Source organism: Syzygium oleosum, unplaced genomic scaffold (genome assembly GCF_021117445.2).
Source record: "Syzygium oleosum isolate NSW1041296 unplaced genomic scaffold, Sole_v2.1 Sole_v2.32, whole genome shotgun sequence".
Classification (NCBI taxonomy): domain Eukaryota; kingdom Viridiplantae; phylum Streptophyta; class Magnoliopsida; order Myrtales; family Myrtaceae; genus Syzygium; species Syzygium oleosum.
Window position 1 is genome coordinate 3,308,245 of NW_026607516.1, and position 26,147 is coordinate 3,334,391.

Consider the following 26,147-nt stretch of genomic DNA (forward strand, 5'->3'; position numbering starts at 1 on the left):
TTCAATCAAGAAAGAATAATTCATTTATCAGATTAATTCCTCTCACCTCAATTTGATAAAATGAATTAATCTGGTGAAAAAAAAAGATCAATTCGATAAAGAAAAACTAATTTCTACAAAAGTAATCGCCCTCTCATCATATGTCACACATATAATATGTATCACAAATAAAATGCTAAGAATGACCCCATCTTGATACGCCACATTAATGAAAGCTTGATTAATTAAGATAGAGATTACGGATATTAATCGTATCATTTGACAATAACACGACAGCATTTCCAATTTTTCATCCCTAATTTGATTATCATATAGTAATTAAATTTAGAAAACGAAATGAATTATTTAAATTTGGATTTAAAGGATCACAACAAAACGAAATCAAAGAAGAGAAAGATACATATATAGATTGATTTGGAAATATAAGAACAAAAGTATAGTTGTATGCTTAAAAGATAAGTAACAATCACAAAAGATGAGATTTCCTTTAATTAGGCATATACAATGATAAAAGAAAAGAAAACAGGAAAATTAAATCATGTAAAATCTTATATTTGCTCAAACGGAATGGCGGCACTTTTGGGCAAAACGAAACAGAAACGGAAGAAAGATAGCCCATCCATCCATCACCATTGGACCACTCATACACGTTCGTCACATTAATGCAGCACTCATCCGTACGAAAATCATCACGAGTTAGTAGGGCTCAACTGCCATCGCCGATTGACACGTGACGCTGTCCGGTGGAAGAACGGCACATTAAGATCGAGGGGGACTACGATGATGCAACGAGCATTCATATGTTTTTGAAGCAGCTCGTCTTCGGAAAAACGAGGAAGTACGTGGGGGACTATTCCGTTGTCCTGTCGTGATGGTATAATGCTAAGCACATCAAGTATACACTAATCAAAAAATGTCTCACAGACCAGCATTTGTCTTGTGTATCTCCTTCTGCAAATCGTACATTATAAATGCACATAAGACTCCAACAGAAATCAGCTTAATGACTGCCGTTCATTATCCTCGCTCATCAGGTCTTGCGGAGAAGTCAGTTTACTTTGTTTTTCCCTGTTTTCATCTTTAGGAAGCAACTGCGTAAGACGACTACGAGAGAGTCAATCACAATTCTTTCTTCGTATACAGTTCCTTCATCAAGAAAGTTACATATGGACACTGCTCTGTAGGAAAAAAAAATTACACTTGCACCCAAGTGATGCATGCTCAACCCCCTTGTTCAACAACAAACTATACACTTCAAATAGGAATTAGGAACCATTGTCCTGGGTATGCAATGTGATTTATGAACATCGCTGCCAAGGGAAAAGATGATCAAAGCAGAGCACTGTGAATTTATCTACATAATATGGCTTTCTCCTCCAGCACTCCAATCGAATCCCGTTCTGGATGAACTGGTTGCTTTGGTAAAAACTTGCCTTCCCCAGAATAATCTAAAAGGAAGCTTGCTTGCTACAGTCTATCCTTTAGGAGCTGAACAATGGGAACACAGTGCAAAGTTGCAGTTGTGACTGTTGACGATAAAGCCCATACGACGTCCTTGAATTCACCCCATCTGGAGATGTTGATATATCTCTTGCAGAAATAATTATGCACCTTCAGCGCATCCCTCATACATAATCTTTTAGTCGAACCAGCTTTACAGAGCCATCGCCCCCACAGGTAAGAAACCCATGTGAAACAAGCTGCACATCCGTAACACCAGCCTGTTGCATATAAAGATATTATTTAATAAGTAGAGGCATCGAGCTAATTTCTTCTGCATCCCGGGGAATCAAACTGCTCTATACAGTATGTACAGAATAAATATATAGCTACGTCCAGAGATAATATATGGTGATGTCCTATTACAAACTTGATTGCAAGAATGTTACCCTTACGACTCCGCCAAAACCCCGAGTGCTTGGTTGTAGAAAAGTGTGCCTTTCATGTAATTTTGGCCAATGATGTAGTAACTTGGCGCTTTTGGCATCCCAAAGTTTGACATCACCATCTTTGCTTCCAGTTAAGAACAAGCTCGTCTGAGCAATTGGGGATATTTTCGTAACACTCCCTTCACAACAAGAAATACACAAAAATCAGAACATAACACACATTCTAATGATTATGGCGGTAGGAAAGTACATCACATTACCTAAATGCGCCTTTGGTATGTACCAGAGCATCCCACCTACATTCTCGACCCCAAACTTAGTACCAGTCCCTACCGTCAAGTCAGTAGACAAAGTTGCCTGGGAACTACGCTGACTATTATCAGAGCTCTTGTGCCTTTTACTCCTTCCGGTTGCAATATACCGAAAATCATGGAGTCCAACATCACCGCCCTTACCACCAGTCAATATGAGGGGAGAAACGGAACTATTTCCCACATCATTATCAAACACACAAATAGAGCGAGCTCCACCTGCACAGAAAGTACAAAAGTTTGACAAGATCCATGGTCAAGGATGATAACACGATAGCACCTTTCCACCTATTGCTTTTTTTAAGTTCCAAAAATGCATCATGTAGCTATGCACTAACTTCAAACGAGAATAATTAAATCGTCTGCCACTACAATTAACTTTGGGGCAAGCCTTGTAGACGGTAAAGTTGCTTCATGGCAATATGGAAGTCATAGGCAAAAGTCACAAATGAGCTTCTCCGCAGTGAAGAGGGTAAAGCTGTCAAATGTTTGACGAGGACCCTCTCTAGACACAAATGCAGGGGTATTCTGCACTGGGACATTATTTTTGCCCGTACCTTATGCTCCCTCCAATCGATTACACCAACATTCAGAATCAATGAAGTCATCTCCTCATTTGGCTTGAAAAGAGACACTACCTCATTTAGATGTGGTGTCCTCGTAGGTGACATCTGGGGTTTAGAAAGTACAAATCAAGCACAAAATTCATATTTTCAGTTGAAGAAAAATGACAGACCTTCATGACAGATTATAGAGGCTTGAGAAGTAGAAGGTGGAGCCAGTGTATCCCATACAACCACATTCATGTTATTGGAGCTGCATCCAGCTGCAGCTATTATTGATCCACTCGAACTAACGTAGGCAATGTCCCTGCAACCAAAATTAAACTCAATACGGCGTACATCTAGTGCCACGAGGAAGGTGGGTGGTGGATAAAATTCTCAAATTGATAATGAAAAGCCACGATATTCACCGGTGTGCTCTCATCAGCATTGAATGAATTCAATTATGTACCATTTAAAGAACAAACAGGGATAAGTACCCAAAAGAAAATAGGACACCAACGCTATGAGAAGGAAAGTGCTGTCTCAGGACCAAAAATGACGACTTCCACAAAAAAAATTGTCAATAGTTATCCGCAGCAATTCATTCTGTTCTCTGTTACTTTATTTCACAAAGTCCCTCAGTGAAAAATCCTGATCTGAAGTACAGAGGAAAATCTCGAATCAACCAAATAAGTAAGAAGACAGGCCGTGCATCGTTATTTCTATTCCCAATTTCCAGTACCACGTGCAGAAGAAATTAAACAAGATAGTGATTGCTCAACAAATCTGAAGAGGTTACACATACGAGGCATGGCCGTTAAAGCAAAGAGATGATTCAGTCGGACGAATGTTGCTCCTTCCTCCAACCTCCAGCTGCCATGAGCATATGGTCCCATCTAATGCGGCTGTAGCAAATCTGTGTCCACAAGGGTCAAACTGCAAGGCTGATATAGATGCAAGAGCATAAGGTGGAGGGCTATTTGCAGCAGGCAGCACCCCATAAGTAGCAATAGCTTTTTCCTCACCAAACTGCATTTATCAATTATGTTACAATCGTTTTACAGTAATATTGCGACAGAAGTTCAAAGCAGTAAGTTAACAACCCACAAATCGCAGTACCAAGATATGAAAGTGATAAACGTGGCACAACTCATAAAAATAGATCTCACAGATCCCAGCAGTGTAGACCTGAAACTTAAGAAGATCATAGAAACAGAGAAGTGTAGAACAGAAGGGTACTCAATGCAATATTATTCCTTTTGCGGATTGGCATTGCTTTTTCTGGCTGGGAACTTCTCTCAGCATGTTCTTTTCATTGAGCGCACATCAATATACATTAATTCACGAACAAAAGGGCACAGAAAGAATGGTGCGGAAAAATTTTTAGAAAACAAAATCAAAATTCATAGAAGAGAAAATATTCCCGATTGTCCCAAGCCAAAGTTGCAGACCATCAAGTTTAAAAGAGCAAATTGATAAAAGTGGAAAAGAGCCTTCTCGCTCGATTCTGTATAAACAATTCCTCAAAGCCAAACTGACGAAACAGCCAAATAAAAGATCTAGCAAATGATAATTGACGCAATCCCACATTTGACTTTGGTAAAATTGATCATTTGTCCGCTGCAACAAATCATACCTTCCATAAGTAGATATGTGTATTGCTGGAGCCAACCAAGAAGTACGGCATGGATGGGTGACTAGAAAGAGCCCTAGTTCTTACAGTTTCCAAGTAAGCTGATTGTTCAACAAACTCTTCAAATTTATCTTGAGTTTCCCAACCTAAGCCAGAGGCACCAATGCCAGCATAACCTGGAATACCAAATGCTACAGCACCTGTCAGGTCTCTCCCCGGCATGGCCAAAGATCCCATCCCCGTAGTTGCTCCACCAAATCCCAGATGTGACCTTGTTTTGCTCCAAAGAATGGATTCAGAGTCAGCCCAACCATGCTGTGGCCAATCAGCTTCTGACCATACATGCTCCAATCCTTCTTTATAAGGTAATTCTTGATCCAAGTTGACGAAAATTATACCCTATATAAGACGACCACGCATTAGGAATACTGTATGAGTAGTCAGAAGAATTTATATCTGATAAAAGTAAAAGAGTGTAACAAACCATGGAGTCGGCACGTCAATGCTTATTAAAACATGTTAGAAGCTAGTTGAAGTGTTTTAACTCATCAAATTGCAATACAAGGAGCTTCCGTTAAAATTTTCTTCATTTTGTAGAATTTATGTCTATGACCCCAAAGTGATTATATTTTTTATTGCAGATAAAGTAATTTTTTCATTAACTAGCATTACGGGATGCAAACATGTCTAGGTAGCCAAAAGACTTGTCACCGTTACCAAGTAGTTACGTAGTGATCAGCACAATTCAAATGCTCACAAACAGAATGCTTTAAGGATCACTACTAATATTAGTATCTATGCGCAGGAATCACTCACCTTTCTATTACTAGAAACTGCAACTTGCCGCTCATTGATGGAGTTAATGCATAATGCCTGTTCAAAACATCAAAACTATGTCAACATCATGTAAGATTGAGATCTAGATATTAGCTTCAAGGACCTACTACCACCTTCAGGCAGTTTGATCCATCAATAACATACTGCTATATAAATGCAATGGGAGGGGTGAACGGAAAAATTACCTCGATGAGCTCGCCATTTCTCTTTAAAATATCTTTAGGATTTTGAAAATGAGTGATCTCCTTCATAAGGTTGGGTTCTTTATGCCAAGAACTCAACAAAGAGTTGCCATTTGAAAATAATCCCTTAGAAAGAGACCCACTCACGCTGCTGGTAGAATCAGTGCTACACTTACTTCCATTGTTCCTCGATTCATTTTCCTCCAATGTCATCCCTTCATGTACTCGTGTCCAACCTTTAGAAGATTTAGTGTTTACATATTCTAACCAATTTATTTTCTCCAAGGCAAAACTGTCTGATATAATATGACGATCAGCCCATAAAGTCCATAGTTTTTCGTACATTGATAGTTCAGTATCACTGTTAACTGGATCCAAACTAGTATTAGTATCGCTCAGATGAGTTTGGAGAGATCTGGGTTCAGTCAGATCAGACTTTTGCAACCACACAAGAGTCATTGCTGGCCATCCATTGTCAACTTTCTGCTGCACTAGGGCTGCAAGTTGTTTAGTGTGATATGAAGAAACATGAGCAGAAATTGTCTTCAGTGACTGGACCAGAAAAACTGATAGCAGCTCAATCTGTTCTCTCATATTCTTGTCATCAGCTTCAAGATAAGCAGAACTGCATACTTTTGAACAAAGTTCACTAAGAGAAGTACCAAAAAGGTGTCTGTCTTGAACTGTTTCCAACATGAAATTCAGCTTATGGTTCATAAAACGAGACATATGTTCCCATAGCGAACATCCCAAAATTTGCCATCTTTCATCTTCAGTAATCATGTGTACTATGTCTCCTCCATGTTCGCCTTTCACACTTCCAGTTGATTGTGGATCACATTTGACAGTATCGACAGTGGCAGTATCAGATAAAAAATTTTCCATTTGGTGGAGAACTTTGGATAGATCTTCCATATCCACATTGTGAGTTGTATGACCATTGAAAAGAGAAACTGTGAGGGGTTGCAAAATCAAACTGAGAGCTTTTAAGTTCCTCTGAAACCAAATGTAAGCAAAATGAGCAAAATACTCGAATAAATCAAGTATGGCAAAAGGTTTCGTGATAAAGTCTGCATCATTGGAGTTCAAAGATAACTGGAAAACAGCTCGTAATTTCCTAAATAGAAGTATAAGAGTTTGAAATAGAATTCCCCCAGCAACTGACAATTTGGATCCTATTTCATCCCGCTCAGTCTTCATGAAATCATGTGAATCCAGTAGAGAGAAGGATATACTACAGGCTGCAATGAATCGCAAAGACAAGACAGAAACTTCTGCAGCTGCTGCCAATGGAAGCTTTGGATGAGAGGGTTCTAGACTGCCAAGCAGATCATTCCCATCATAAGTCTTTTGCCGACAATAATACCCTTGTAATAGATCAAATCCAATCAAAAAGGAGCCCTTATAGTATGCAAACCGTGATATCTGCAAACATATACCATGTAAAACAAAAGCATGTTAGTTTGCCAACAGTCAACGGGTGAGAAGCAGGGAAAACATATACTGTCACATGTAATGACTCAAAAGTCAATATACCATGCTAAGAAGAGAGGCAGCATCCACAGAGAACTTCTGCTCAACAACCTCCAAGCCAGCATATAGCTTATCTCGGAACTCTGGCAGTAGTTTCTTCAATTCATGCATCTTATACTCAAAGTATGACCTAGATCCAACAGATCCCATACTTGAGTATGGCCAAGATGGGTGTTCTTTAATTAATTTTGAGAAGTGTTGGAGTGCACAATCGAGTTTATAATGAGATTCCAAATGGGTGGATGCATCATTGGACAGCCAATTTGAGGGACTATTCATGGATGCTTTTGGTCTGCTCAGTAGAACTTCAGAAAGCCCATTATTGAACATGCCCCAATCATCACATCCCCTGTCAAAGCTTGGAGAAGAACAGTGCTCCATAGCTTCAAGCTAATTCAAACAGAACCAAAAAGAAAGCTGTAGAGCTCACTGAGAATTATTGCAACAGAACAAATTCATCTATAGATGCAGACAACTTAGCAAGTACCATGAATTTTCATAAGAGAAGCGAACATATGACATTCTTGATCTTTTATAACCCTAATTAGGAGAAAACAATACTTACAGGAAGCCCACTTCTTTTCAAGGCAGTAGCTGTGATCAGACATGCCCACCTCCCAAAAAATGCAGCATTCTGCTCCCCAACAGCATTCTTCATACGATTCTTAGCTGCAAGCAGAATGCAGTATAAACCAACACTTGGGTCCAGAAAGGCAACGTGATTAGACAATGGGGTATATTCATTTGCGATAGGACCATTTCGGCACTTAAACATGCTCAAGAAAGATTTCGAGTAGTTCCCCAGCTGCCACTGCAAAAGAAAGAGATATTTATGATGGCTACGAGCATCTAATGTTGCATTTATATCCATAACCAAAAGCTAGAAATAAGCCAAAAATTAGCTAGAATAATAGGACACCTCTAGAAGACTGGAAAGCCAGTAGTCACCCTTCTCAATTGCGGAAGGAAGCATGAACTTTGTTATTGATTGATGCTCAGTTGGTCCATCGCACCCCTCAACAAGGCGACAGATAACTAGAGCAAGCTGCTCATCCCCGAGATTCTTAATACAAACAGTCACTGCAGAAGAAATATCACCTCCAAGCAGGAAAAAAGCAACTGCAAGCTCTAGCTGATGTCTCCCTAGCAAGACATATGCATTTTTAAGTGCAGCAGCCTTGTTTTTCTCCTCCTGTCATGAAAATGCAGATTGAAACGAAGACATGAAAAGGGTTACCAGAAACGAATAAAATTCCTATATTATCTAAAAAGACAAATGAAATGTACAACACAACCAGGAGCTTGAGAAATTCGCTGACATTGCAAAATTAGTGATGTGACAGGAACTTCTTTCCTCTTCCTTTCAATATCTTTCCATAAATCAGTGACATGACGTTACACATCAGTTCTGTCACACAGTACCTGAAAATTGCGAAAGAGGAATCCAACTAAAGGCTTATCCTTCTCATCCCTGCTTAATTTAAACAGGCCAGCCAAAACTTGAAGTCTGTTTAATGATACATATAGAAGTGCACAGTCTTTAGGATCTTTTCTCTTTAAATATTGTGATCTTGCCAGCTTCTCCATCTGCAATAAAACAACCTCCATCAGATAGCTCGAAGAAGGAAAGTCTAATCGGCACTTAACAAACAAACAAATCTGCAAGTTTAATAACAATCAGATCCCAAAGGATTTAAAAACCAATTTGTTGCAGGGAAGAACACCAGAGTAACTCCCCAGGTTTTCCCAAAAATTATAAATAATAATAAGAGGAGCTAGGTGAACTCCCAGGTAGAGATCTTCTCCAACCCCCAAAAATGTCCTGGCAATAAAGCAGAAAATGCATAGACCAAGTGGCTTGAAGCCGTATAAAAATGAGGAATCCAAGTTCCATACTCATCAGATACATAGTCACATGCCTTAATAGTGGAGGAGCAAAACTAACCCTTGCACGCAATTGTGATGCATCGGTTAACCAAAGTCCAACTCCAATAGCTCGCATTTCTTGCCAAGAAGATGCATTTGAGAGAAACGAATCTAATAGATTATCCTGACAGTCAGAGTGAAAGGCCCAGCAAATTGATGCAGAATCAATGACTAACTCTTCCATTGATGCCATCCTTCCACACTTTTGGAGGAAATGAAGTTGTTCGTATCTCACTGAGACCCAAAACCTGGGGCAGAGTTGAAGCAGAAATCATGGAAAGAAAATCTGATAAGTATTTAGATATAAAAGGCTCTTCTAGATCATGAAGTCCCCAGTTCTGAACACAATTTGGGAAAAAGCACTGAGAGAGAGGAGATTTCATTGGCACATGATAAGAGCACAGAGCATGTCCTAATCATGCCATCTCTAATGACAAGTAAATACGCAGAAACTGCTCAAGGCTCAAACAGATGTTCGATTCTCCCTATAAGTAACAACTCCTTTCCAGCACTGGTACTGCAAGCAGAACTCTATAACTCGTTTGGCTGGAGGAATGGGCTTTCATACCTTTCCTAGAGTTGGTAACACTTTTTAGTTTAAACCGGCTTTACAGCAAAATATGGACAACAGGGTAGAAGATCTACTTGTCACAGAAGAGGTGTCCAAAATACTACTCTGCAATTTTTCACAAGAAGATCACTAACACAAGTCTAAGTTCTCACTGAGCTTTGCATAACACGGGCGGGGAGAACAAAATTTACTTTAAGGCGTGCCCAACCATAAAAGATTTTGACTGCATCAACTTCCAGAGTCAATGCATACTCTCGCATTCATCATAAGCAAATTATCACTTCAACCAAGCCTAAAAAACAACCATGACCATTGCATTAGCTCAATAGAAGGAAAAGATGTGATCATTACATGACCAACAATACCAAGCAGCAGGAAAGCAACTCATATTACCAAGTAATGCAAATCAACCATATTGAGGCTTACCTTCGTCCAGGCTCATCAAGACTTTCATAAACAGAGGTAGAATGCGAATGATTGACTTCACTGAGAAGATCAATAATTGCTAGAATTTCCATCTTCTCTTTTTGTGACATAGCTTCTAACTCGTGCCCCCTCTCAAGAGTGTTGATGGAGCTACTAAGTTCAGATTTTAATGACAAGGAATTAGGTCTATTACTGGAAGCATCATAGTCAAACTTAGAAGATAAATCAGTCGAGCCTCTTTCAAAACTGAAGGATGATGTTATTGAAGTGGCACCTCCACTCCACTGAATTTGTCTGGCTGGAGAACTTTCTAAAGCAACGCCTTCAAGATAACTTGACAGAACTATTTGTGGAACAATTTGGCGTGATTTGGCTCTCTTCCCATGAGCTTCGGAAGAAAGATGTGCAACAAGATGCTGCAAGGCCAGATATGCACGCTTCCAATTGCCTGGAATATATCAAAGTATGGGAACATAGATATATTTTGAAGCATTCATTTAAAGCTAATGATTAAAAGCACTTAAAAAACTGGTAAAAGGATAAGTTGGTGGTGAAGAGTTTGCTCTCTAAGGTTATTTTGAGAAAAAAAACAGCTAATACGGCCACATTCTATTCCCTGAATAAGTTCCGTGTGAACAAATTCACTGATAGTCCCCCTTCCACTACAAGTAGCCCTCACTTCAAATTCATGCAGTCTGCCTACCAAATGAAGGAACACTCCTCAATCTTGTCCAATCTAATGATGTCTAAAGTCTACAACCTCCTTTGGTGACAGCAAATCATCACTCCGTATCCAAGCTTGTTGTAATTTTACGTTACTGTACATTTAAAAAAACCGTAGAATAAAATTGTCGCATGAGAGAGAGAGAGAGAGAGAACTAGTATAACAGGGAACATATTCTCATCAGATTATCCAAGTAACTATTTTTATATTCTGATCCTAAGTCTGATCCATACACCACCCAATTCTCTTTCCTAATTGCTAGTCCACGAAAGAAAATAAAAGAGAACAATTGCTGACAACAAAACAATATCCAACAAAAAAATTCAATGCATGCCCAATATATCAGCAGCCCCTGACATTCAAAAGTATTACCCACTATTCAGTCCACTCGTAAAGCACCCATAGCACTTACCAAATCAGAAAGAAGCCGACGAAAATCAAAATATCAGGCAAGCAACGACCATTAAAAGAAGAGATTAGAAGGATTTGCAATTTTAACAACATGAACACTAGGTTATCTAACCCCACCTATAAACCTAGGCCCAGTTGTAGCAAATGACATAGCTATAAATGTGGCAAAATGTCATGGAAGCTCACAATGCCAAGTCACAGAAAGAACATCGGGAAGTTACTTTATAATCTACGCAGCAATTGAAGGTACCTGAAAATATGTTAAAAAGGAGAGCCTGTGGATGATATAAAGGAAGAGATCCACACAACTTCTCCAGTATTTCTAACATGCTCCAGAATTTGAACTTTGTAGGAAAACAATATTCTGATGTAGCCCTTTCTACACATAGACAACTGGCTAGAAGATCACAATTCAAGCTCAAATTTTTAGCAGTCCCAGAGGTCCATGACTTGCCACTGCTTTCAACTGATAAATTTTCAAATTTATGAATGTCAAGATCAGTGAAAATTGGAGCAAGAATGCCAATGTTTGGGCCTCTTTCACTATTCCATGGAATATTATTTTCCACTGCTAGATGAGAATTCCCCAGATAGCCACTATCTACAAGGAATAACAACTGACTGAATGAGCAGATGTGATTTTCATGAACAACCACACCTGTTGCCTGGGGACCCCAAATAAAGTCATACGCAGGAGATGATAAGCGAGCATGTGCAATGCAAAACCAAATATGCATATGATAAGGCTTTCCAGAATTCAACAAACTCTGACTACCAGCTCGCCTTTCTGCATAAACCTGCAATTTATCTTGCATGCATACTCCAAGAATCTGTTGGCCATTACCTAATGCTAACCACTTCATAGCAATGACACATCCATCCAGGGATACCGTATCTTCTAACAATAGGTGTCCTGCTCCCATCATATTAACAGCGCCCCATATACTTAGAGTACCGACAGTATCAGAATTACTAGCCCTGCATATGATTGCAATCTTCTGACCACAATCAGTAAGACACACTTTACTAATCGAATTTTGATGTGCAGCAACCATACCCACAAGCTCCCATCTGACAGTGGCAGCAGATACTTCAGTCCCATTACTTCTCCACAACTTCAAGCTACCATCTCTGCAGCCTGCTGCCATCACAAATGCAGGAGAATTGCTGCACTGTTCATCATAAATACACTTCCAATCCTGTCGTATAGATGATAAGGAAAGACCAGGACTTACTATGGAGAAACTGGTGATAGCGTCACGGTTGTGAGAATCAGGGTATTGTGGAGAACAAGGAGATACGAGAATAGAATATCCTTTGCCACAAAAAATACTCTCAAATTTTGACATGCTGCTCCAAGCTGGGTGGTTGGTCTCAAAATCACATTCACGACTGCGTCCAGATAAATCATAGTATTGTACAGCAATGTCCCATGATAACGTATAAAACCCATTAATCCATGCAGCCAAAAGCATGAAGCCATCATATTTGAAGTCTTTGTTGGTCAGAGGAATTGAAAAGATATCTGTGGGGCCTTCTTCAGGAGCAACACTATCACAAAAAGGAATAGTGCATAATCTGTGACATTCTACTTTTTGCACTTCCTTTTCAGAAACTTTAACCACAAAGCAATCAATCCCACCATGATATCCCATCAGAACAATGCAGTCATCATTCATTGCTAAAGGTGCCCAGACCAAGCTGGTATATTTTGGCCCTTTTTCTTGTGTCACAAGTTTTCCGGAGAGCTTCCACGAGGGAATCGTGGTTGGAAACCCAGGAAACTCATTGGTAATGGTGGAAAATGACCAAAATAAGAGCAAACCATTAGAATCCAAGGAAGCGGCTAATCTGACTTCGCAGTGATTAGGATGCACAGCAACTCGTAAGATTTTTTCAGAATGACCATCTATAGCTAGTTCACCACCAGCAGAACCTGATAAAAACTTCTCTTTTGGAGAAGTACCAAGAGACAAATCTCTTACATTATCTGCAACCTGAGTGTACAGAAGCAACCAAACCATCGAATTGCAGGGTGAAAGGTGAATAAAAGAGCATAAAACAGGTGGTCCAGATGAATTATTCCTTGAGATGATTGCTTTCTTCACAGGGTGTTGATCTTTGATATTCAAATATGAGACTTTGTGAAGATGCCCCGAGTCAAGACACTGCAGGTCCTTTGACTTCCATAATGTCAACCGAGGGTGCCTAAGAGGAGAAAATTCATCAAGACAATGGATTGCCCAGAATGTAATCTTCAACTCTGGACCAATGCCTACTACCCATTCACATCGGCCAGTCTTTTCATGCTCAGAAAACTCCGTGGGGAAAATCTGGCCACTTTCTTTGCCAATTTTAAACAACGCCCTCTTTTCTTCTGCCCAAGTAACAAAAAAGCTCTCACCGAGAGTTGCACCAAGAACCATGTTTGTCTCGATTACAGCAACAACACAAAACGAATGCCGTATGAACTTGGGATCCTTGGTGTCCTTCTCCATCTTTCTTGTTCGTCCATAATCCATCTCACTCCATAACCTCACGGCTCCATCCAAGCAGCATGTTAGAAGGACATGTCTTGCTTTCAGATTTCCCTTAAGCCATCCTCCTTCCAATGGCCTCCATTCAATCATGAGGATAGGCTGAGGATGAAGTAGGTTAACCGTCATGTATTCAGATTTCCGATTAGTTTGACAAACTAAAACATGTTTGCACTCCTCACTGTCCGATGATCCACCAAGATGCTGCTTACTCAGATAAGGAGCTGCTGCTGATGGTCCCTCAATGGACCAAGTTGCAGAAACCAGAGTTTGCGGCTGTTCAGTTTTAAACTTCCAAGCAATCTCCCAGGAATTGCTATTGTTCTTCCACAACACCACCTCGATTCCACCTGCAATAATTCCATCCCCTGATCCGGTCCACTTGACCGCCTCCACCTTTGAAGACTGCCTGAGTACTGCATTCTGGCTCCAACAAAAAGAACCTGATGAGTACAAAACATTTAAATTTAAGAAATTCAAAACCAAAATAAAACTGCTGCGGAATATTAGTTCACGAGAGCCCCAAAGGAGAAAATGACCATGCCAAACATACTACTGATAAATAACATGTTTGGGAATCGCATCATTACTCCTTGATTTGTGCTTCGGTGCATGGAAATGGAAGAGTAGTCAATATGAGGTACATATACATGCTCTTAGAAACCGGAACCGTCCGATAAAAATTGTTTGCGACTCGAAGGAGAACAACTAAGTGGTCGAGGTCACACGCAAATACTTAAAATGACCTCTTACATGAGATCCGATAATGGAGATTAGAGAAGGAGAAGCAGTAAAGGCAACATTGAGAAGAAAAAGTTAACGAGATGGCCATTTCAAAAAACTCTTCACATAGAATTTGGGATTTTACTACAGTACAAAGTGAAGATTGTAGCTGGGGTTATCCATTTGATGTCCACTCTTCAACAGACTCATTTTTTTCACCCAGACGGCGTAAAACCATCCACCAGGCATGTTTCAAGAATCAATCCAACTGCCACCTAAACAACTCTAATGAGCCTAGTCTCACACATTCTAGTTATTCACGTCCTTAGAATCACGAGTGCTTCGGCGTGGGAAGCCAACTCTCCATCTATACATGCCCCATGTAGAAAGCAAGTGAGCTCAAGCACAGACTGTGAATCTGAAAACAAGGACAGCTTTAACTCGAAGAACTTATCGCCATTTTCTCAATTATCACCAGTAAACTAACATCGAGAGGAATGCCAAAACATGCCCACCTACGATTTGTTCTACGATCTGTGACTCAACTCCAATGATCTGTAGAAGCCTAAGTGGAATAACGAAAAAGAAATAGAAAATTGTGTCGAATTCAAGTATACCTAGTAATCTGGAGGATTCGAGCGAGTAAATGAAGACGCAATCGCCGGAAGCGGCGGCGACGCGGCCGTCGGAGGAGAAAGAGACGGAGGAGACGGGGCAAGGGAGGTCGAAGACTTGTCTGAGGAAGGGGGCGATGAGCGGCTCGGCCTCGGAGAGGGGAGAAGGGAGGTGCGAGATCACCAGGAGAGAGGAGGCCCCGTAGGCGACCCAGGCGTAGCCGGCGAGGTCGGGGATCCAGTCGATGGTGGATCCGGTGGGCGAACGGGTCGGGGCGGGAGGGATGACATCGGATCGCATGAGGGAGAGCGGGAGGTGGTCGGCGGGATCGACCGCGGCGGCGGAGTCGAGCTCCGGCATCGTCGTCGGCCGTCAGGGACCAGGTGAAGGCGAAGGCGAGGGTGAAGGATGAGCTGCTACGCCATGTTCTGCACCTCCAAGCACCAGCAGCGCCCAAAACATAAGCATTTTCCTGGGATCATTATCACTTCACCCTCGGTAAAAAAACGAAAAAGAAAATTACAGCACCTTTTGTTAAATACAGACATATCTATAGTTTCTTTCCTCGGGAAAAAAAAAATAATTGATCATCTGTGAATAGTACGATTAGAGCTGTATAGATTTTTACTTTTTCAATTTGGAAAATAATTCTAGAGATATTAGATAAGTTACTGGCGTCATATAATTCTTATTTCAATAGCAGAAAAGGTGTTAATTATATGAAGAAATTGCAATGATCGTTGTGTCCAAATTTACGCTTTATATTTAAAGATATTGTGTGCATAGGGAAGTTACAATTAAATGATAGATAAGAAATTATAATGCGATGGGAAATTTTATGGTCCTGCGGCTGGATTCATAAGACCAGTTTCGCAATTTGTGTGAACATTTGATTAATTTGGAAAAAAAAAAAAATAGACCGTCTGGTCTCTTTTGCAAAATGGTAATGGTTATTGGGAGAACCGATTTCATATTGCAATTTGCATACGTTGAAGGACGGTTATGAACACAAAGGTAATCAAATTTACATTTGGTTAAGGAAAATTACGAATATTAAGGAAAATTATCGACTCAAATGGTTGAAAAAATTTAGAAATCATAAAGCAAAGTTACTTTCAACTGGGTTTTTTACTAACAACAATAGAAGAAAAGAAATTGATTATTCTCTTTAGATATATTAAAATTTCTTGTAGAAAGTTACGAGCATGGTAATCAAAGAACTTACAATGATGACGAGTACATTACCTCATTCATAAAAAATTACGGACTGATGATAGATTGAAAATTACTTTTTGCTCGTGTAAATTTACTATTGTCCATGGTAAATCGATTAAAGAGTGCAAATAATGATAATTACTTTTCTATAATCGTTCCTAACCTAACTATCCACGCAATAAATTATCAGTTAGCAAACTCTATAAAGAAGCTATGATAGACATAAAAAAAGAAGTTACATCAATTGCTAATGCAATAGGATTTTTACACATTCATTGTTGATTGGGTGACATATTGATAAATTTGATTGCACAATCATCTTCAAGTATGCTTAGTAATTCAATGATGGATGTGTAAAAAGTTTCAGTACTAGTAATTGAACTTTTAATTTATTCAATCAAATTCTTAAACTTGTGTTGTTGAAGTCCTTCTGACTCCAAATCAAGTAAGCTAAAAAAGACGCACTTGTTAAAACTACTTAGAGTCGGACACTGTTATCTTTCAATCGATGCTTGAGACTATGAACATAGAAAATGAAGACTACAATTAGATATCGAGCATTGTGATTATCACAACACGAATATTGCATTCAAGTTTTTCACGTTAAACTCTACTTGACTTGAAAAGAAACGATATCATTGATTATTCAGATTTAGAGTTGTAAGGAAGGACTGCATTCAAGCATGTCACATCAAACTCTTGTAAAAAAACAAAAACTACTATATCGCCAATAAACCAAATTTAGAGATAAAGGGCGGAGATATCATGTTTAAAAAAGTTAATTGATTAAGATGTTCAAATCTAAAGACGAGAAATGAAGTGTTATGGTAATCCATATGGTAGAATTTATTTGCTTTCACATAGGGAACCTTGGTTCAAATAAATCCATGTTCATGCAAGTGATTTATTTCGTAATTTTTTTCTTACATTTTGTTAGAAAGTGTCTCCATAACACTTGTTACTAATTGTTAATAACCAAGAAAGAAAATATTATAATTTCTAATGAATTGAGTGTTCTCGTAATACTTATCATTGATATTTTGAAAAGAGAAAATGACACAAATAGTCCATCAACTTTGATTCGATGTATCATGTAGCCCATAAACTTTTAATTTATTTAATATAATCCTTACTCTATAGCCCAATGTGCAATGTCGTTCCTGAACTTTAAATTTGTTCAATGTAATCCCCGAACTTTTGTTGCATGTTGAATTTAGTCCCTCAATTATATGAAAAATGTTCAATTCAAGTTGAAGGACAACATTGAACATTTTTTATGTAACTTGAGGACTAAATCGAACATACATCAAAAGTTTAGGGGCCATATTGAACAAATTATAAATTCAGGGACGACATTGCACATTGGAATAAAATTCAAGGACAATACTGAATAAATTAAAAGTTCATTAATCATTTATGTCATTATCCTTTTTGAAAATCAAATGTTTACTCATTGAATATGTTAATTAACAGTTTGGAACGACAATTCTTTGTTGAAAAGAGCTGGTTTGCCTCTAAAATGCCGGCAAATTATGAATAATACCGGTAAAAACGACAAAAGACTCGCAATCAAGCAACCGTCCGTTCTCCAGCCACACCCGCAAAGCAAAGTCAAGCGCTCGTTTCTTCCGCGCTCATCTCTCTCTCCAGCCATCATCATCGGTTCGATTTCCCCGAATTTCTCAGATCACATCGCCTGAGAAGGAGGAGGAAGAGGAGGAAGAAGAAGAAGATGCAGCAGCAGCAGCAGCAGCAAGAGAACGGTTGCGGATTCATGTCGTGCGAGAAGCTGGACAGGATGGCCAATTGGGTGGGCGCCAGCGTCGCCTCCGCCTTCTTCGCCTCCCTCGAGCGCTGCTCCTGCATCAACCTCAGCACCACCGACCTCGACGACGACGACGAGTCCAAGGACCACCGCCCCCTCATGCTTACCAAGCCCATCTCTCACGATCCCCTCGCCGCCGCCGCCGCGGGCGGCAATTCCGCCCCCTCCCCCGCCCCCGCCCCCGCTCCCGCCCCCTGCCTTTCTAATTAGCTTTGGTTCCCCCTCCGATCGATTGTGCTTACATCCTCCGTTCAAAAGGGTCGTTTCCTGTTGAATTATTGGGGACAAATAAACGAGAAAGATGTGATTTTTTTGCTTTGTCTGATGCTCGTCGTCGTCAAGTCTTGTGTAGATAGAGAGCTGTGGGCTTTCGGGCTATCTAGATAGATGTCCTTGGTTGCTCGTCAACCTGGAAATTGTTATATATGCTGTGTTACGATTCGGCCCGGAACTGGATGTTGCTGCTAGATTTCTGCCCCTAAATGGATGAGAGCTGAATCGACTGCTCGTGTATATTCAGAATCTTGACAATTGAGCTTAAATGCTCGCTAATTATTCTCAGATGGGTAGCCGTCTGGATTTGAATTTATTACTATGTGGGCTGCTTTGGGCATCGCATGCTGATTGACATCCTTGTCATATCACGTGGTGGGATAAGAGTTGAGTTTCTCTGGGAGAAGACAATGGCATTCTCGTGGTTCTGATTCTAGCTGATCACAGCAATTATTTTCAGGCATAGATTACAGACAATTTTGCTGTCTCGGGTTTTGAATTTTACCACAGTTGCTGAGTTCACTGCTATATCTCTACGATCACATATCGCTTGATGTGATGCTTTTGCTTTTGGCCCGTACATGTTACCTCGCAGAGTCTGCTGGGAAGCTGCATGCATTGAAGGTGTTTTGTTAGGCCTATCTGTGATCAGAAAAGGAGTTGATTGAGTTCGTCAGTTATCAGTGGGATTCATCTGCCATCATTGATTCTAATAAATATAATGATTTCCAACTTATGGCTAGGGACTTGCTCTATTTGAATGGGCTAGAGCGAGGGCATTTTCTGTTTCTGTGAAACTATTCAGTAGGATTTTATGAGATATGGCCATCTCCTATGTGATTTTGGTCATGATATCGATGTCTACGGTCAATATGATGGCTGCTTCATTGAAATTCTTATACGGAGTTTCATAGAGTATCATTTTCCGGTTTGGTTGAACTCATTTATCTGTCTGGTCAGTGGTAACTGGTATGAGCTGACTCCTTTTTGTTTGCCAGGGTTGGGTTCATGAAAGCAACATGTTCTTTAGCTGATTGTGGTTGGGATTCTGGGTAACCAAAGAAATATTAGGTGGTTTTCTTCTATCAGGGAGATTACCAGGATATGGAGAAAAATGGTTTTACCCTTTTATAAACAAACGTGTATTAGCTAATTTCTCTGAAGTCAAGATGCGGTCCACTGGAAGCTCTGGGTAGACCCACAATTCTCATTGAGAATTAACATGTTACTTTGTTGTCAAGATACCAAAGCATGTGGACCAGCTTGTCAATTAGATTGACTCAACTAAAGTGCTAATGTACTCAACTGCCACTGTGTTCTACTTGTCTCTTGATGAATTTTTGTTTGGGTGCAGTACAGTGATATACCACGCTTTATGAAATGATCTTTGTTATTTTCTTCACGAGTTGTAGTTACAATCTTATAGGTTCAGCCAGTATAGCTGTTCGGAATCCACAAACCATTACGAATGATGGTCAGCATCTCTCCGAATATGTAATTAAGGAAACCCACAGTGGAAAAAATATGGTTTCTGGCTTCATTTTATTGGAACTCTCTTCCTGGTTATCCAATGGATATCTTGGACTATTATGAATTGCAAATCTGGTTATCGATAGAATTTTGCTTCCCCGCCTACGATGGTCTTTCAGTCTTGTGGAATAATGATCAAGCTGCCAAGTTCGTCATTATTCTCTCCTGATTATGGCCTTGAGGCACTTTCATTCACAGTATGAAGACGAAGTCTCACATGCTTATTTTTCAAGTCAATTGCACCATGTTACGAGTTATCCATAGAAAAATACAGCATTAAGGATGAAGTACGAGACAAAACCGGAGTAGTTAAGGGCAACAAACTTGCATGATTTGCCAATATAAGCACATTAAAATTAACAGATGAAGTGAAGCTGTATGGGGAGAGCAGAGGTTGGTGTTTGGATGTTTCTATGTCGGTGTACAATTCCTCCGAATCTTCATCATTTCCAGATTCCTCTGCCAAAGATGGCAGTTAGCACGCAAAATGGTGGGAAATGGACTGGTAGATGAGTTCTCTCCTCGGTCTCTCAAAAAGTGTCCATGTTCGGCGTGGATACCTCCTTTAAAGCTACAGCTCAGGATGAACCCATTCACCATGATAGCAACCCTGTTTGTGCTTCTGTATGGACTACTTAATAAAGACAATCTTACAGAATGAACCTTGGCAAATGATGGCAAAGAGCGAGTCGGTCTTTCTCCTTCCTAAAAAGCCTTCGCTAGCAAGACTTTGTTAGAGTCGAGCTTCTTTTGCTCATGGGGTGGAAGTTTTAAGCCCTCTTTGTTATGCTTATGCAGTTTGGACTGTAGTTCCTGCTAAGCACGGGAACTTGCCCTTCATCACTTCAAGAATACTTATGGTCGCACATTATTTGGTTTTGATTAAAACCCTCTACTTTGGATGTAAGATGTGAAAATTGTCATGTATAATCTTGACTCCGTGGGCAGTAGCCGGGTAATAGTGTAACTTATGTCAGTGCAGGTTTCTCCAATTTGTTGAGGTCAGTCTTGCAGGGTCACGCAAGTTATTCAGACATCACCTGGTAATAAGTCAAAGAAGGCTCTTATAGGGAGGTTCCATTTTCCCTGAACATTTTTCTGAGAAGAATACTTGACATATTTCGAAGAGTTAGTTCTGGTGTAGCACTCAAACAAAGTTTAAAAAAAGAAGAAGGTCAACAAAGGAGAGTTTTTTGTCATTGCCTGTCACACTTGAGCATTTGAATAGTCGAGACAGTCACATGAATAAGAAATACTCATATGATGCATATTTGTGCATGCATGCACATAAAAGATGCAGGCTATTTTGATCTGGGATTTGGATGTTGACATATATATTAGAGGCTATGAAACAAACAAACTTATGTATAGTGCAAAAAGGTGCCGCTCAGACTTAGAATCTTCAACCTTTTTGTTTCTGTTTTGGCTTGTTTTAGGTTACAACTGCTACATTAACTAATTCCTTGGATATATATCCAGATTACAGGAGGTACACAAAGAACTATGATCCCTCCATGGTTTAATAGGTCACCTACCTACTTACATACCTTATCATGATAAGATGAGTGACTAAACATAGGAAAGGCTAGGGACAGAGACATCAAAGAAAATTTACGGAAGTACAGAATGTATTGATAGCACTTAGAGGTCTAACTATGAGGGTGGAAACACAAATATAAGGTATGACTACTAGGTGGAGGAGGAGGAGGTCCTGAAATGAAGAATGAAGTTAAGAGAAAGAGTTCCACACATAGACTTTGTCTCAGTACCTAGTATTCATCTGTCTTTTGAAGAATTTCAAATTTTCTTTCCCCTCACCTACTCCTTGCACATGACGTATCATGAAATGGAAATACACATGAGCTTTCAGGAGAAGCGAATAGCAATGTGTTCGTGCTTAAACAGAGTTACCTCTCAAAGCTTGTACAATGAGGAAGACGCTATAAGAAGGTGAATGCAGCGGCTACTTGTACTGCTGTGGTTTTGACATGGTACTACGGAGCAGGTATAACAATTGTTTCAACTTTAATAGTAAAGAACCAAAGAGATAGAGGTAGCTAAATTATATCCTTTAGCAGGTTGGTCAGCTCTTCAAATAGTCACTCCCCCAGCGCCTTATTTTGCTGAGTTCATCATGAAGGAATCATGAAAGATGATGGTCACAAAAAAGCATCAAAATCTTTTATCTTTAACTCGAATATTTTAAATGTGATTAGATAGGTTCGTTCTCTATTAAATGACCCCGCACTGTAAGCCTCATCATCCTCCATCTCTGGTTTTAACCCCTGATGGAGAAGCTAACCATGGGGGTCATGCTCTCCATTATCTCATTAATATCTTGTTTCAGCTCTCTGCATGTTCTTGCACAGTGGCCTGGAGGAAGATCGACCAGGTTCTATGACTTCAAGGTCTCACTGATATACATCTGTCAGATATCTTTTTTATTTCGATTACCTGATTCGCTCGTACTCTCTATGTTCAAGTTCTCATTGTTCCATGCTTGACACTAATAACAAACAATTGTCTATGTAACTTCAAATGAATAGGTGCAAACCACAAGGATTACCAAGCTATGCAGCACCAAGGACATAGTAACAGTCAATGGAATGTATCCAGGACCAGTTGTTTACGCCCAAGAAGATGATAGAGTGATCGTCAAAGTTACAAACGAGAGTCCGTACAATGTCACAATTCACTGGTAAGAAAAATGCAGAAATCCTTTTTGTGCATGGGAGAGGATAAAAATTTGCTAATTTGAGTATTCTTTTGCTGTGTCGGCTGATTCAAGGCATGGCATCCGGCAGATGCTATCCTGCTGGTCTGATGGACCTTCATACATCACTCAGTGTCCTATTCAAGCTGGACAGAGTTTTACATATGAGTTCACATTGGTAAAGCAGAAAGGTACCCTTCTCTGGCATGCTCATGACTCTTGGCTTCGGGGCACTGTCTATGGTGCTATAGTCATGTATCCTAAGACAGGGGTCCCTTATCCCTTCACATATCCTTATGAAGAGCACATCATTATTCTAGGTAAGTAATTTTTGCCTGCGAGTTTATGAACCATGTTTCTGCACAAAATTCATCCAACTCTAAATCTGGTATACTGCACTGACAGTTACATAATTACGCATGAAAATACAATTATTCAAGATCTTTCAACCATAATCTCGACATTACAGGGGAATATTGGCTGAAGGATGTGGTACAACTTGAGAAAGCTGTTCTAGCTAGCGGAGGAGGTCCTCCGCCAGCCGATGCATTTACGATCAACGGCCATCCTGGCCCTAACTACAATTGCTCCAACAATGGTACTTCTTAGCAAAACTCTGACCTCAAATAATTACAACCCTATTACAACCCTTAGAGTTCTCCATCTATTTGAGAAACCTTATAGCTAGATATTGATTAGGAATTTACTGCCAGTTACAACATTCCGCACCCGATGCAAAATTGAAAACAGTAAGTCCTTAGTAGTCTCCAGTGTGAGTGACGGGCTTTTTTTGCTTCAGCACTGCTCGATATCCTATAATCCTGTTAAGACTATCTTCTTGAAAAGCAATCACTGCCGTATGAACCGATGACTATCTTCATAAATCTATTATAACTAACATCACCGTGTTATATAACTTGGTAAACCACACGTAATCTTGTGTTTGCATGGACTCACCACTAGTTTCCTGTTATACATATTGCCAAAAATTGCAGATGCATACAAGATTGACGTGGTGCCAGGAAAGACCTACCTGCTGAGGCTGATAAATGCAGGTCTGAACTCGGAAAACTTCTTCTCCATTGCAAATCACAGAATGACCATTGTTGAAGCTGATGGAGAGTACACGAAACCATTCATGACCGATCGCGTGATGCTTGGACCAGGCCAGACAATGAATGTCCTTGTCACAGCCGATCAATCCATTGGAAAATATTCTATGGCCATGGGTCCTTACATGTCGGCCCAGGGCGTACCCTTTCAAAATATATCGGCCATAGCATACTTCCAATACCTTGGTGCTTTGCCCACTTCCCTGTCTTTGCCTGCTAGATTACCCAGTTTTAATGATAATCTTGCAGTTAAGACTGTCATGGATGGGCTTAGAAGCTTGAAATCTGGTCATGTTCCAAAGGAGATAGATCAGAATCTCTTTTACACTATAGGACTAAATGTTCAACAATGCCATTCCCCAACGCCACAGCAAAATTGCCAGGGCTTGAACAATGGGACAATGGCCGCGTCTATGAACAATATAAGCTTTGTCATACCCAAAATTTCCCTTCTCGAAGCTTATTACAATAGAATTAACGGCCAGTTCACTGAGGATTTTCCTGGCGTGCCTTTGAAGTTCTATGACTTTGTCAATGGCGCACCTAATAACAGTCCTAACAACACCCAATCGGTGATCGGAACTAGAACCTTTGTCCTTGACTATGGAACTAGGGTGCAACTCGTATTACAGGACACAGGGACGGTCTCTACGGAAAACCACCCAATTCACCTTCATGGATATAGCTTCTATGTAGTAGGATATGGCTCTGGCAACTATAATCCCCAAACCGCACAATTCAACTTGGTGGATCCGCCTTACTTGAACACAATTGGAGTTCCCGTGGGCGGATGGGCTGCAATTCGATTTGTCGTAGACAATCCAGGTGAGCCAATCCTCCTTGTCTTTGTGATTATGCTGCCTATGTGATTGGAATGAGCCTTGTAATTGTTAGCGCGTTCCAGTCATTTCTTTTGGAGATGCTTAACATAAATCGAGTTTAATTAATGATATGCAGGAGTTTGGTTCATGCATTGTCACTTCGATATACACTTGTCTTGGGGATTAGCTTCAGTGCTTATAGTGAAGAATGGCAAAGGGGAACTCGAGACCCTTCCTCATCCGCCGGCAGACCTGCCCTGGTGCTAGAGCTTTTTGCTTTTGTGCTTAACTGTGCCGTTTCCACTCAATAATTCTTTGGCATCAAGTGTGTGATACGCTGGATTTGTTCTCCTCTTTGATTGAATGAAATGGAAGTGTAAAGAAGCGATGATCAGGAATAAAAAGAGGATGCTCGTTCTCTTTATCATTTCCTAGTTCGTAGCTAATGCGATGTTTCATGTCCAATGTCGATATATGAGACTCCGGACCGGAACGAGGATCTTGACCCAATAATGTATATCTGTAGCTTGCATTTCTAATTTGACAGCATCCTATACTAAATGAAGTCAACTAAGCATCATGCCATGCATGAGATGCATAGACGATCCAGTTGACAATCGCAACCACCACTTACCTAACCGAGCCATTCATGATGTCAAAGCTAAAATAGCATCCATTACATAACCCTTTTCATTAATAAGGCAGTATCACTTCCAACGGCATGTGGATTTTATAATATTATCTCATCCAATAATAGGCCTCGTGAAGCAACCCTAGCTAGTTATTTCTTTTGCATTAATGTTAAACTCTATGTAGTGAAGTCACTAAAACTCTTCAGCAGCTTAGTTTCCAATTAGGTTTCAAAGTACTGTCGGTGCTTAGGTACTTTTAGTTTGTTTAATTTAATTAGTTTGAACTTTTTATAATTGATTTGAAACTGTAACCTGTTAAAAGTTGTAGAGAAGAAACTAACACAAAGAATCACTTCGTTGGACATGAAATTAAAATGGCATTTAGGATCAAATTGGAAATGTATAATAAACTGGATTATGATCAAAGTCCAATATTTGTGATTTTCCGAGAGATGAAGTTGACTTCCTGTAAGAAATTTGCCCATGTATTCCGATAGGAGGAATCCAGATAATTAAGTCCGAATGAAACCATGAATATGTGTGCCGGCTTTAAGAGGAGAACAAATTTTAGTCTAATCTAAAGTGAGAAGAATATTGAAAAGATTAGAAAATCCAAGCAAGCGGAGGAAGGTGTTGTAGTCAACTGTCAATGAACCTAGCCGCGCCGTTATCAGGTCATTGCATGATGCCTTGCCGTTATTAACGTCCGTGTTGCGTCCGTGTGGTGTCCGTGTTGTGATGGAAAGAGACAGGGTAGGAATCATATATTGTATGACTCAGATGTCTGTCTTTTCCTAGAAAGTGGTTCGATAGATGAGAATAGTAGGATACAAACTGAATGAAGAGTTGATATAGCGAGATTGATACTAACTCACGGTTAGCTCAGACGGGTCTTCTACCGGCTTCCGTGAAAGAAGCTCTAGCCAGTGCATGGAATTCAAATTCGGCGCGTTGCGTGGGTCATCTATCTTAGTTTCCATATTGAGTGAGTCTAACTTAGCTCCACGGAATGAGAAGATTCTCTTTAGACCAGTCCTAGTTTGGATAGAAAATTGTTTGATTGAAGAGAATGAGGGGACAAAATCGCGTGAATGACTCGGGATCAGTTAGGTGCATCTTAAGGCGTGTCAAAGAAGTCGAAAATAAAAAAGGAAGTTCACCAG

General features: G+C 40.0%; 3 protein-coding genes across 6 annotated transcripts; 2 read left to right on the plus strand and 1 right to left on the minus strand.

The window, feature by feature from the left end:
• Positions 1-1,109: 1,109 nt before the first annotated feature.
• LOC115686969 (uncharacterized) lies at positions 1,110-15,323 on the minus strand. 4 transcript variants are annotated; one of them, XM_030612408.2, is made up of 16 exons: positions 14,866-15,322; positions 11,239-13,968; positions 9,854-10,301; positions 8,876-9,104; positions 8,353-8,517; positions 7,850-8,122; positions 7,496-7,741; positions 6,934-7,320; positions 5,401-6,822; positions 5,195-5,251; positions 4,382-4,777; positions 3,551-3,774; positions 2,937-3,070; positions 2,150-2,419; positions 1,890-2,068; positions 1,110-1,721 (listed from the first exon to the last, which is right to left on the minus strand). In XM_030612408.2, exons 1-16 carry the CDS (start codon positions 15,221-15,223, stop codon positions 1,626-1,628), a joined length of 7,614 nt encoding a protein of 2,537 aa, XP_030468268.2. In that variant the 5' UTR covers positions 15,224-15,322; the 3' UTR covers positions 1,110-1,625. The 4 variants fall into 4 exon arrangements, 2 of the variants coding, with proteins under 2 accessions (XP_030468268.2, XP_056160339.1); XR_008814782.1 differs by lacking the exons at positions 1,110-1,721; positions 1,890-2,068 and adding an exon at positions 2,758-2,871 and having other exon boundaries at positions 2,277-2,419; positions 14,866-15,323; XM_056304364.1 differs by lacking the exons at positions 1,110-1,721; positions 1,890-2,068; positions 2,150-2,419 and adding an exon at positions 2,426-2,871 and having other exon boundaries at positions 14,866-15,323.
• A 2,323-nt stretch (positions 15,324-17,646) lies between these two features.
• On the plus strand, positions 17,647-18,492 carry LOC115686952 (uncharacterized). The gene has a single exon (XM_030612382.2). The coding sequence runs from the start codon at positions 17,811-17,813 to the stop codon at positions 18,111-18,113; it is 303 nt and encodes a 100-aa protein (XP_030468242.2). The 5' UTR covers positions 17,647-17,810; the 3' UTR covers positions 18,114-18,492.
• A 154-nt stretch (positions 18,493-18,646) lies between these two features.
• LOC115687060 (laccase-6) lies at positions 18,647-24,777 on the plus strand. Its single transcript, XM_030612531.2, has 6 exons — positions 18,647-22,114; positions 22,253-22,404; positions 22,495-22,739; positions 22,889-23,017; positions 23,415-24,356; positions 24,489-24,777. The coding sequence occupies exons 1-6, from the start codon at positions 21,995-21,997 to the stop codon at positions 24,617-24,619; spliced, it is 1,719 nt and encodes a 572-aa protein (XP_030468391.2). The 5' UTR covers positions 18,647-21,994; the 3' UTR covers positions 24,620-24,777.
• Positions 24,778-26,147: the final 1,370 nt, after the last annotated feature.